The 13,826-nt window shown below is 43.2% G+C and overlaps 1 protein-coding gene across 1 annotated transcript in view; it reads left to right on the top strand.

The window, feature by feature from the left end:
* Positions 1–13,826, top strand: part of grk4 (G protein-coupled receptor kinase 4) — a 128,327-nt gene that overhangs the window by 73,310 nt on the left and 41,191 nt on the right. The window contains exon 3 of the mRNA XM_052019362.1: positions 13,708–13,820. Within this exon, the coding sequence (XP_051875322.1) occupies positions 13,708–13,820 (113 nt within the window). The remainder of the gene's footprint in view (positions 1–13,707; positions 13,821–13,826) is intronic.

The following is a 13,826-nucleotide window of genomic DNA, read 5'->3' on the forward strand; positions in this document are numbered from 1 at the left end:
TTAGTTTGGTTTGATACATTGTTTATAATTTTTCTTACTGTTTTGGGGATTTTTTCCTTTTATATTTTATAATAAATCTTTTTCTTTTATATTCATTCACTAACAGATCGTTGGATTTTTTAAAATACTTTATTGTTCTTTGATTATCCATGTCATGATTGTTCTTCTGATCTTTGTATTACATGTATAAACATTGATATGTTAATCTGTATTAATTTGAAAACTAATAAAAAGATTGAAAAAGAAAGGAGTATTGTGTACAGTTCTGGTCACCAGACTACAGGAAGGATGTAGCAAAAGAGTGTAGAAGAATGACTAGGATGTTGCCTGGAATAGAGGGCTGTAGTTATCAGGAGGAATTGGGTAGGCTGGGTTTATTGTCATTGGAATATAGGAGGCTGCGAGGTGACATTATAGAGGTCGAAAAAATTGAAGGGCATAGATAGGGTAGATAATGAGCATCTTTTTTATCCCTCCCAGGGTAGGGGAATCTAGAACGAGAGAGCACAGGTGAGAGGGGAGAAATTTAAAGGAGATGTGAGGGGTAAGATTTTTCACACAGAGGGTGGGGAATATTTGGAAAGAGCTGCCGGAGGAGGTAATGGAGGCAGATCATAGTCCAGTGCTTAAAAGGCATTTAGAAGGACATGGGCCAGATGTGGGCAGATGGGATTAGTGTAGCTAGGCATCACAATCAGCAAGGACAAGGTGAACTGTAAAGGCCCTTTTCTACGTTGTCCATTTTTATGATTCTACGATATAATAGCATTAACAACTGTGAACCGGAGTAAGGACTGCTCATTCCTGAATACAAACTCTTCAGGTGTGGAGAAAGAGAGCAATGTTATTAATGAAAGATTCTACTGCAGGAGTATAGGGAGAAAACAAACTGACACTTGGATAACAATAAATAGTCCAACGGTGCCATATAACTTGCATCACAGCCAAGGAATTAGTAATTGAGCAGAGTTTGTTTTAGAGACAGAATCGAGTCAGATGCCACACAGTGCACTCACAGAATCAGCAAATGTGACTGGATTGTGTATTAGCTATTGTTCAGTGATAAATATATTTACTACATTTCGGAACGTGGTTCACTTGTTCAGCAAAAGGCTTGGAGTAGCGGTGAGGGATGAAGGAACTAAAGGGATAAATGACAGGGTTATTACATTGGGAGGGCATTGGTGTTGAATGATTTGTGTCGTAATTCTCAAGGTGCATCACAGGAATGTTACCAAATAAAAAATTTGACATCAAGTTATGTGGTACATTAAGGCAGGCGGCAGATGTTTGGTGAGAAGTGGCTCTCAAGAATGACTTTTAAAGGCAGAGGGTTTGCAAAAGAAATTCTGGAAGTTTTTTTTTAAACAGGACTTGCAGCATAAGGCTTAGCTGTTAATTGTTGAATGTGAGGATGATCAAATAGTCAAGAATTGGAGGTATGTGCATATCCCCAAGGATCACAGGATAGGAGAAGATAGGGAGAGGTAATACCTGCAGTAACTTTGATTTTATTTTAACCCTTCTACAGGGTGAGTAAGCTAAAGTTTAACAGAATCCATTGTAGGTTAGCAAGCAAGGTCTGTGAACATTATACAGGGCCTTGGCAAGACCACATTGGGAGTATTGTCTGCAGTTTTGATGTTACCAGAGAAAGGATATAATTACCATATGGGGAAAATTATGCCAAAAAATGCAAAATGGAATATTGTCCTTTATAAGTAGAAAGCTCAAATATTGGATGTAGAAAGTTTTGGGTTAGTGTAATGTTTTACAGTGCCAGTGACCCGGGTTCAAATCCGGCCGCTGTCTGTAAGGAGTTTGTATATTCTCCCCGTGTCTGCGTGGGTTTCCTCTGGGTGCTCTGGTTTCTTCTCACGTTCCAAAGACGTACAGGTTAGGAAGTTGTGGGCATGCTATGTTGGTACCGGAAACGTGGTGACACTTGCGGGCTGTCCCCAAAAAACACTATGCAAAAAAAGATGCCTTTCACAGTATCTTTCGATGTACATGTGACTAATAAAGATATCTTATTTTACCATAGCGAGAGAACTGTACAATTTTGGCCAGTGCATCTTTGAAAGAACATGTTGATGTCAGAATGTTGTAAGGGTTTGCAAGTTAGATTAAGAAGAAATTGTGTGAACCAGGTTTGTATGAAATGGGGTATAGAAGGCTAAGGTTAATTTATTTTGAAAGGAATTGATTGAGTAAATAGAAGTATTTTCCATTACCTGGTACATCCAGAGCAAAGTGGCACAACTGTAAAATCAGAGCCACAGCCATTCGGGAGAGGATTTGGAAACTCTTGGGCAAAGAACTGGAAATAATCCCACAATAAACAATTGATCCAAACTCAATTTTAAAATGGAAATCAATGGATTTTTGATCAACCAGGTTAGAAAAACATTGAGTCGTCAGATTAAGTGGTGTTAGGATGGAGATAATCCAGGTTTCCTTTGGATGGTGGGATGGGTTTGAGGGACTTGGTGACTTACCTATTCCTGTGAATCGATATGGTCCTGTAAACACTGGAAAGAGCTGAGCCCACAAGGAACACCGCTTTTGAGGCAGATATGTTGATCATCTCCTTTGTTAGAGGATTGATCAACGCATGCTTCTAAAAATTAGAAATCCAGATTGCAATCTGGAGCTGTTGCACTAGGATGGAGCATGGGCTTTAATGGTTCGGTTGCTTTTTTGTGGGTGGTGCCAGTCTGGTCTATGTTTTAGTTCAATATGATAAGTGTGACGAATGAACAGGAAAGCAATTTCAGCCTGGACAAAAGATTTGGGTGGGGAAATAATTTGAATTAATAAAATTCCACAATGGGTTTTCAAGTCTTGCAAGGAGAGAGTAAAAACTATTGCTATGTAAACTTGGCTGACAATCCAAAAATAAATCCTTTTGAATGCCGAGTGAGAGAGAGAGAATGGGAGGCAGAACATTGAGTAAAACTCTTCCAATATTATAACTATGTGTAGTTGGGAGGAAATTCTGGCTGGGAGGGACTACAATGGACATTTGAACAGGAAAAGACCCACCTGTGCAGTCCGCCTTTCCCTCACAGAACTGTACTGTTTTGTGCATGATGTTGTAGACCCTCCTCCATTCCAACCCTACCCAATAAAGGTTTAAACAAGAAATCAACATGGAAATTCCTCGCTAATCTTAGCTGTCCAGAAGTAGCTCAGGAGAGTGCACTTGAGTTGGAAAGAAGGATGAAGGGAGGTATTAAACATATTACGTAATGTGATTTACGTGTTTTTTTTGGAGTAACATCCAAGATGCACCGTGTGTACTCTTGAGACTTCTAATAACAGCAGAGCAATAGGTTGTGGATAATCTTGAGGGATGGTTTTTTTAAAAAAAAACAAATACCTGTGCCACTGTACTTATTGGTTAGATTTGTGAGGTACTGACAATCATTTTGATAAAAGGCATGCTTTTGTATTGGTTTATTATTGTCACTTGTACTGAGGTACAGTGAAAAGCTTGTCTTGCATACCAATCGTACAGGTCAATTCATTACACAGTGCAGTTACATTGAGTTTTTACAGAGTGCATTGAGGTAGTACACGTAAAAACAGTAACAGTACAGAGTGAAGTGTCGCCAACCCTGTAAGAAGATTTAAAAGAACATTATTAGTGATAGTGACATAGAGTTTTAATATAAAAGTGTAGAACGATTATAGTAAGGGTAATGAGTAGATTTGTAGAGAGCAGCTTGCAACCAGTCGCCTTTCATGTCCTCCATGTCCAGAGGTAGACTACAACCAATTAAATACATTTGGCCACTCCTGTAATATAGGAAACAATTACAACCAGTTTGTATGTTCCTGATGAAGGGTTTTGACACAATGTCGACGGTTCCTTTCCTCCCACAGATGCTGCCTGACCTGCTGAGTTCTTCCAGCAGCTTGTTTGTGTTGAGCCAGTTTGTATAGTTTGAGGGACTCAGTTCTGGAGAAGTTATTTATCATCTTACAGTTGCACGTTTCACGTGACTGAGAGCCATAATTGCGAAGAGAGGAAACAGGATGCTGGTTTATATTGCAAACCGTTTGCATTAAACTACTCGGGCAGAGTGCTAAAGTGGTTAAGGGCACTAGATAGTCAGCACACTTAGCACTATGTTCATTTTGGGTTGCTGTAAAGTGAGGGCCATTCAGACTAATACACTGGAACACAGGAAGAGCGGTTGTTGATTTTGGAAAGATTATCTCTGGTAACGAGTTGGTAAGGTACTGCTGTTCTGCCTTTGTTTCTAATTTGCAAAAATTGTGGTCCCTCCTCAGTGCATCAAAACCTCCATTTCCCTCCAGTAACTTGTATTAGTACAGCAGCAGCAAAACTAAAGATCAGTACCATCCTGGACAAAGCACCCTGCTTTGCCCATTCTCATTCTTATTACAGCACCACAGGACTGCAATCTGGAATTCCTGATTTCTGGTAAAGGTACCCCATCCTCCACCCTGAACATCCATTCCCTCCACCCATGGCGCACAGTGGTTGCCGTGCGTCCTACCTACAAAATGCACTGAATTTACTCACCTAGGCTACTCTGGTAGCACTTCAATCCCTGGATCTTTACTACCAAGATGGGTAAAGGCAGCAGGTACGTGGGAACATGCAAGTTCCACCCCACCCCACTGTGACCTGGAACTGCATTCCCTGTGGGTTTTTGCTGGCTCTTAATTCCAATACCACAGTGGGAGAATCTTCAGAGTGATTGCAACAAGGAGACGTAGTCAGACTGCTGAATGGATGGGATCAGTGGCTGATGTAATTTTTTTGCTGAGCAAAGCAAATATTTGTGTAAGGATGAGGAGAGGCAATATAAATTAGAAGGAATGGCTCTAAGGGTGTATAGGAGCAGAGAGTTCAGGGAATGTGTACTTAGTTTGTTGAAAATGGCAATGCAAGTTGAGAATGGAGATAAAAATCGGGTGAAACTCTGGACTTTATGAAGGATGGCACAACTAAATATTCGGCACAACATTGTGGGCTGAAAGGCCTATTCTTGTGCTGTACTGTTCTATGTTCTATGATGGTAACAAGAAAGCCATGATGAACCTTTGTAAAACAGTAGTTTGGCCACAACTGTTCTGGGCACCACACTTTAGAAAGACAAAGAAGAGGTGTGGAATAGATTTACCAAAAATGATTCCAGGGCTGTGGTTAGGCTTGGAGAGTCTGGGTTATTCTCAGAACAGAAGAGAGTATGAGGGAATCTGTTGGAAGTATTTTAAATCGTGAAGGATTTGGACAGAGGATGGAGGGGTTGAGAATTTGAGGCAAAGGATGGAGCTAATTGGCAGAAGAACCAGAAATGACAAGACTTTTTTTCATAAGCAGTTAGGGTCTGGAATGCAATGCCAGGGGTGATGGTGGAGGCAGATTCAACTGCAGCCATCAAAAGGGAGATGGATCAGTATATGAAAGGGAAGAAATTGTGGGACTGGCATTACTGGTCCTTCAGAGACTGCATTTCAAACTTAAATTCTGAGTTGTGAAATGTTTTGGAATGTCCTGAGATGATAAAAGACAGGAGATGAGAAAACTGAGCATGTAGTTGCCACCTTATCATGCGTCCGTAAAGCTCTAACAGCATCCCATCAACTGGTGTGAAGATTGTTATGGCCATGGAAGGAAGGTTCATATTGTGGCCCTACTCTCAAGAGAAGAACATAGTAAGCTCAGACACAAGAATCTAGAACTCCAAAAGAAATATGCAGAAAGATACTGGGCTGGAGAGAGTGTGAGCAGTTGGCTTTGCTCCATCCCACCAATAGAACAGAATGGTGAAAGCATGGAAGGAGGCAACCCCGCTTTAAGTGGGTAAATTGGTTTATTATTGTCACATGTACCGAGGTACAGTGGAAAAACTTGGTTTTGCATGCCATCCATACAGATCATTTCATCATGGTTAGTTGGGTGGGCACCGCAGTCAGCATGGACTGGTTGGGCCGAAGGGCCTGTATCCTTGCTGAATTGCTCTATGACTCTGAGTTCAGGGAAGTTGAGGCCCCATCTTCTTGCGGACAATTGCGGATGGGCAATAAATGCTGTCTCTCCCACGTCCCAAAAAAATGAATCGTAAACCCTCACTGACGTGAAGACCAACTGATCATAGGGAAGGCTAACTGCAGTCTTGGAGTTCTTAATAAATATGGCCTTGTCACTGTTTTCCATGCATATCAAACTCATTTACATAAAGAACTATCGAACTGAGATGATCTGAATTATGGTTGAAGTCTGAAGCAGTATTTTCAGATAGCCTCTGGAGACACAAGAGACTGCAGGTACTGGAATCTGGAGCAACACGCACAAAGCTGGAGGAACTCGGTGGGTTAGGCAGCATCTATGGTGGGAAGTGGACAGTCAACATTTGGGGACCCTTCATGTGGACTGAAAGATAAGAGGGGGAGATAGCCAGTATAGAGGTGAGACGGGGAAGGGGTGGAGCAAGAGCTGGCAGTGATAGATGGATCTAGGTGAGGAGGGGGTGATTGGTGGGTGGGGTGGGGAGAGTGGGAATAGTGTCAGTGGCTAGCAGGTGATGGGTGGAAGCAACAAAGGGCTGCTGGTGATGGAATCTGATCAGAAAGGAAGGTGGGGAATGGAACCAAATAACAGAGGTGGGGTGGGCAGAGGGGAACAGTGGGAGAAGGGAACCGGTGGGAGGAGTGTGTGGGTGACCGGCAGATGGGGAGGGTGGGGTTGGAGAAAGATGTGATGCGGGCCAGGTGGATCAGGAGGAGAGAAAAGGGGGGCAGAGAGGGGAGCGTTTACAAGAAGTTGGTGAATTCAGTGTTCATGGTACCAGCTTGTAGGCTACGCAGGTGGGATGTGAGCCTGTGGTCGTGCAAATGATTGGAGGTGGCCCGCATTGCCAGGCCTGCAAAGATTGGAAGTTAATTTCTTAGACCGTATGGATTACCAGGAACTTTGGGTGAGTTCAAGACTTGGCTCATATTGTCTGGATACTAATGGATTGCCTGTATTTGGGGAATAAAGAAATGTAAAGCCAGAGCAACTCGTGCAAAGGTTTATATTAGAAGCATCCTGTCTTCTGATAAGTTTATCATAGCTTTTTTTTTTGATTTTTAGACTTGTGCATAAATAGTTATAAATGAACAAAAGTTGGAGAATGATGTGTCATGCAATGTGGTCAATATCTAACCCTCATCACTGGTGTACTGTCTATACAATGACCACGTAGGTGGTGCTGTGGCATTTTGCCAACACTTCCCCTCAGGAGGAGCAGAATAGCTGTTATGGAAACACTGCCACCCCTAAGTTGCACAACATCCCACGCCGCATTTCCGTCATTGTTCCTAGATCAACATTGACTCCTTCATGGGAGCATTCATAACAAGAGCTGCTTTGATTTCTGAAGACATCCAGGGACAGGTGTTATAATTTGACACGATCCTCATCCCGAGCACAAAATTAAAACCGATACTTACAGATTGTATTATTTATTTACAGCATAGAAATAGACCATTTGGTCCTCAAACTAATGCCAGTATTTATGTTTGATGTGAGGCTCCTTGCACTTTTCTAATTTCAAGAAAATAACCTCCTATATCTATTGCTGTCTTGAATGTTGAACTTATGACAGGAGGAGTACACGGGGCCATCGGGGAGCAATCTCATTTGTTCCATTACACTTTCTCCTTATTTCCCTGTATACCTGCAAGTTATTCTCGCCCATGACTCCCCTTGGATTCTTTTTTTTACCCCAAGGATAAAAGTTGGGCAATACATTAGCCAATTAAGCTTCTAGCATGTGTTTGGCATGTGGGAGGAAACTGGAGCACCACATGGTCAAGGGGAGAATGTGCAAACAATGCACAGACAGCACCCGAGGTCAGGATTGAATCCAGGAACCTGGAGCTGTGAGGCAGCGGTACCAACTATACCATGTATAAATGCAAGTTCCACATGCTGACGTTGACAAGTTCCTCCTGAAATTTGTTGAATACATTATTGATTATGTAATATTCAACGTTTCCTTTTCTGCTCTTCCTGACAATTGGAGCTCTCATTTACCCTTTCCAACAATATTAGAGAGCTCTTGGTTCACCATTCACTCCTTGATTTCGGGAGTAAAGTGGCCCATGTTGTTCAGTGACTCAGTGCAACCTTACAAGGTGGGCAAGACATAAGTCTGCACTCATAACATGCAATAGGGTTTTTAATGAATCCAACTTTGCCTACTGTGTCCATTCCAGTTGTTAATGAACCACAGTCACTACAGATTGCATATGTGCCTATCTGCAGAAACAAAAAAATGTTATCGCGCACACCCTTTCCTGTTGAGTTTTGTTTGTAAAATGGCTTCACATTTTATTTTGTTGAGTAAATTATCCTTTGACATTTAGTTGTCTGAACTGTGGGGTTTATTGTATGTTTTGTGGAAGCAGAGATTGTGTGGGCGATGGACGACTCGTTGTGACTGTTTGAGAATGCTGCCATGGATACACTATGCGTTTTAATTTTGTTGTGATTTTCTGAAAGGCACGTATATAGGACTGTATAAAATCGTGAGGGGCATAGATAGGGTCAATGCGCACTGTCTTTTTCCCAGGGTTGGGGAATCAAGGATGAGAGGGGAGAGATTTAATGGGAACCTGAGGAGCAACTTTTTCACCCAGAGGGTGGTCAGTATGTGGAATGACTTTCCAGATAAAGTGGATAAGGCAGGTACATTAACAATGTTAATAAGATACTTGGACAGGTACATGGATAGGAAAGGTTTAGGGGAATATGGGCCATACATGGGCAAATGGGACCAGTTTAGATGGGAATCTTGGTTGGCATGGACCAGTTGGGCCAAAGGGCCTGTTTCTGTGCTGTATGATTCTTGAGTGGGGTGGACCCTGCTTCTGGATTTGCAGATTTCATTTGGGTCACTTGGATGTCTGTTTCTGATGTGTACCTGTGGTATGTGAGTTTTGAAAGGTGTCAAATGTTGGCAGGCAGTTTTGGTGCTTACTCCTTGAAGTGGAACAGTCAGTGCCCAAACGGATAACGATGGACAACAGAAAGATTAGCTTGTCCAAATGAAGCTGCCACTTTCAGCCATGTTCTTCCCACACAATGCGACTATCCCAGCCCAAGGTACTTTCTAACCACTAGAAGCTGTCCTGATGAAGGGTTTTGACCTGAAATGTTGACTGTTTATTTCCCTCCATAGATGCTGCCTGACCTGCTGAGTTCCTCCAGCATTTTGTGTGTGTTGCTCCAGATTCCAGCATCTGCAGAACCTTGTGTGTCTCCAACCATTCTATGTTGGGGAAAATATTCTTCCTCACATACTCTCTAAACTTCCTACTCTCACCTTGTACCCATGCCCTAGGCACCCCTGACAAGGAGAAAAGATCTACCCCATCCATCCCCCTTGTAATTCTGTATACCTTTGTCAGGTCACCCCTCTGTCTCCTCCACTCCAGGGAAAACCAATCTCATGAGAGGTGCAAACTAATCAGGTGGGTTATAAATTGAGTGCCCCTCAATTCAGATTGTTGAGAATCATACAGCACGGAAACAGGCCCTTCGGCCCAACTGGTCCATGCCAACCAAGATTCCCATCTAAGCTGGTCCCATTTGCCCACGTTTGGCCCATATTCCCCTAAACCTTTCCTATCCATGTACCTGTCCAAGTATCTGTACAATCAGAACAAGAATAAGCCATTTAACCCCTTATGTTTACCTTGCCCTTTACTAATGGTTAGTGAAACCAATCACAGAATTTAAATCCATGTAATTAAATGAACCCTGGATTAATTTTTTAAAAAAAAGCTTGTCTCAGAAATGGAAAGACTGGGTAGGAGAGCAGATGATTCCAGATCTGCCCGTGTGGCTGTCTCTTAAGTACCTTTTTGCTTCAGGGACAATTAGGGATGGGTAATAAGTGCCGCATCCCATTAATGAATACACTGGGGAAAAAATGATGGTTGGAAAGAGCAAAATCCAGCAATTAGGCAGCAATCTCGATGTAGGTGGATTCTTCCGGAATGTCAAGACCATCAACCCAAGGATCCACTTAGCTGAAACCCAAAAACAGAGAAAGCTCAAGCACCGAGGCAATAAACACCCATCAGAAGAAGCCAGGACTGTCCTCTTCTCGTTACTACCATCAGGGAGGAGGTACAGGAGCCTGAAGACCCACTCTTAATGATTCAGAAACAGCTTCTTCCCCTCTGCCATCAGATTTCTGAATGGTCCATGAACACGACCTCGTTATTCCTTTATTTGCACTATTTGTTTTTGTAATTTTTAGAAATCTTGTCTTTGTACTGTACTGTTGCCTCAAAACAACAAATTGCACGTCATCTAAGTCAGTGATAATAAATCTGATTCTGTCTTTGACGTGAATATCAATTCCACAGTGAGCTTTCCAACACAACCTCACTGCTACTCCAGTCTGGAACCGGGTTAAAAAAGCTAAAATATAGTGAATTACTTTTGCAAATATTCATGCCCTCATCTGGGGAGAGATGAACTTGCTTGGGAGGTCTTGATGATGACCATTTCAAGAAAGGAGATGTTTGATTGTGGTAATTAGTTACTGGCTGCCATGGGGTAATTCATTGAGAGAAGAATCCTCAGTTGTTTCTTCCCATTGGCCAAGGAACCCCTCTCAGTTGCAGTGTGGATTTGATCTTCACTATTGGTATTGGTTTATTATCGTCACTTGTACCGAGGTACAGTGAAAAACTGTTTTGCATGCCATCCATACAGATCATTTCATCATATTAGCACATTGAGGTAGTACAAAGGAAAAGCAATAACAGAATGCAGAATATAGTGTTACAGTTACAGAGAAAATGAGTGCAGGTAGAAAATAAGGTGCAAGGCCATAACGAGGTAGATTGTGAGGTCAAGAGTCCATCTTTTTGTACTAGGCAACCGTTCAATACTCTCATAACAGTGGGATAGAAGCTGTCCTTGAGCCTGGTGGTTCTTTGTATCTTCTGCCTGATGGGAGGGGGCAAGAAACTGCTCAACCTTCATCCATTGCTCCAGAGCTAAGACTAATTCATCTTCATTGATCAAGGTACATTATGCAGGTGATTGTGGTGTGCCTGCTGAGAAGCTGAGCTCCGAACTGTTGCTTCTGGCATTGAAATGTGAGACAAGATGGGTCTTGCACTAAAAGTCCTGAAATCAAAGGACCCTAATCGGTCTGCTACCTGTCACCCAACCAGCAATGATTGCATTGCTTGGCAAGACCTTGCAATATCATTGGAGTCAGCTCTCAGCAAAGGTAGATATCAATGATTATCAGATGATGAAATTCACTAGAGCCCATGAGGAGGAGTGTTCACGGGTCACCACCTAGCTCACAGGCTATTGAGCCGTTGTGATCCTTGCTGTCCTCTTTGGAGGCATGGACAACTTGCACGAGCCACCTTAAAGCACTGGGCAAGTGCCAGCAACACTGCTTCTGCAAAATCCTCCAAATTCAATGGCAAGATGGACAAATCGATGTTAATGGAGATGCAAGAGACTGCAGATGCTGGAATCTGGAGCAAAAAACGAGCTGCTGGAGGAACTGGCCATCTCCCCTCTACTCCTTCAGTCCAGGTGAAGGGTCCTGATCTGAAACATCGACCGTCCATTTCCCCCTACAGATGCTGCCTGACCTACTGAGTTCCTCCAGTGGCTTATTTTTTTGAAGACTGTGTTAATATCCTCCCCCGGCACAAGATCCCCGTCATCAACGCTTTGGTCACATTTGACCGCCTTTGAGTGGGCACATCACTGGTGCACCGACCCCAAACTAGAAAACCCAGAGGAAATTCGGTCACAGGGTGAACATGAGGAGATTTGGTACGTCGCTAAAGACTCTTGCAAATTTCTATAGATGTACAGTGGAGAGCATTCTGACTTGTTGCATCACTGCCTGGTATGGAGGCTCCAATGTGCAGGATCAAAAGAAGCTGCAGAGGGTTGTAGACTCAGCCAGCTCCATCATGGGCACAACCTTCCCCGCTGTCGAGGACATCTTCAAGAGGCCGTGCCTCAAGAAGGTGGTGTCCATCATTCAGGACCCTCACCATCTGGGACATGCCCTCTTCACATTAATACCATTGGGGAGGAGGTACAGGAGCCTGAAGACCCACACTCGATGTTTTAGGAACAGTTTCTTCCCCTCTGCCATCAGATTTCAGAACAGTCCATGAACCCATGAACACTACCTTGTTATTTGTCTTTTTGGTAACATACAGTAATTTTTGTCTTGCACTGTACTGCCGCAAAATAACAAATTTCACGACATATGTCGGTGATAATAAACTGATTGTGGAACTCCTTGCAAATGGCACCAAGGTTCAAGATTGAACTTGGGTTGCTGGAGTCATGAGACAGCCGCTTTTGGGAAGACACTAATCACTTTGAGTCTCTCTGGGAACGCAGAGGCCAGGTCGAAATGGGGCAAGTGTGCACAATGATCCAAACAACTTGCCCTGCCCCACCTGTGGCAGCATTTGCAGATCCTGATAGGATCACTAATCGTGTCTCATCCCACAGAACTGAGGTGGGAGTGAGTTATCTTCAACTCTGAAGGAGTGCCAAAGAAGAGAAATTCTTAGAGTCACAGTTATACAGCACAGAAAGAGGCCCTTTGCCCCACCTTGTCCGTCCTGACCAGAATACATATCTAAGCTAGTCCCATTTGCCTGTGTTTGGCTTGTATCCCTCTAAGCCGTTCCTATCCATGCACCTGTCTAAGTGTCTTTTAAATGTTGTAATTGTACCTCTCCCACTTCCCCTCGCACCTCATTCCATATACCCACCACTCTCTGGGTGGAAACATTGCCCCTCAGGTCCCTTTTAAGACCTTTCCCCTCTTGCCTTAAATCTATGCCCTCTAGTGGCAGGCACGGTAGTGTAGCGGTTAGCGTAACGCTATTACAGCGCCAGTGACCCGAGTTCAATCCCGGCCACAGTCTGTAAGGAGTTTGTACGTTCTGCCCGTGTCTGCGTGGGTTTCCTCCCACATTCCAAAGACGTACAGGTTAGGAAGTTGTGGGCGTGCTATGTTGGCACCGGAAGCGTGGCGACACCTGCAGGCTGCCCCTAGAAAACACTACGCAAAAATGTATTTCACTGTGTTTTGATGTACATGTGACTAATAAAGAAATCTTATCTTTTTGACTCCCCTACCCTGGGGAAACAGGCTGTGACTATCCGCTTTATCTACGCCCCTCGTGGTTTTATATACCTCCATAAGGTCACCCCTCAGCCTCCTACACTCGAGGGGAAAATAGCCCCAGCCTATCCAGTCTCTCTTTTATAAGTCCAGCTCTCAAGTCCATGTAACATCCTCTTGAATCTTTTTTGCATCCTTTTCAACTTAATGACATCCTTCCTGTAGCTTGGCCACCAGAACTGCGCACAGCACTCCAAATGTAGTCTCGCCAACATCTGGTATAGTTGTAACATGACCATCTTAAAGGTCCTATATAAGGGAGAAAGTTCAAGATATGCAATAGGACTGAAGATGTTAAATCTGCAGACCATTTGACTAGTTTGCTGTTGAATTTTTTCTTTTGAGAGATGTGATTCTGTTGCTTCTGAAAATCTAAGCATTATTATTTTTATAGACCTGTAAGATCTAAGCAACTATTTCTTGTGCCATGTTCCCTGCCTTGTGACTTCTGTGCTCTTGAATGGAATTGCTTTTTTTTCAGAAAGGGATTACAGTAGCCTCTGTGACAAACAGCCGATTGGCAGGCACCTCTTCCGGCAGTTCTGTGAGACTCGACTAGAATTGAAGCGATGCATTGAATTCCTTGATGCAGTGGTAAGA

This window comes from Pristis pectinata, chromosome 7 (genome assembly GCF_009764475.1).
Source record: "Pristis pectinata isolate sPriPec2 chromosome 7, sPriPec2.1.pri, whole genome shotgun sequence".
In the NCBI taxonomy this organism is placed as follows: Eukaryota; Metazoa; Chordata; class Chondrichthyes; order Rhinopristiformes; family Pristidae; genus Pristis; species Pristis pectinata.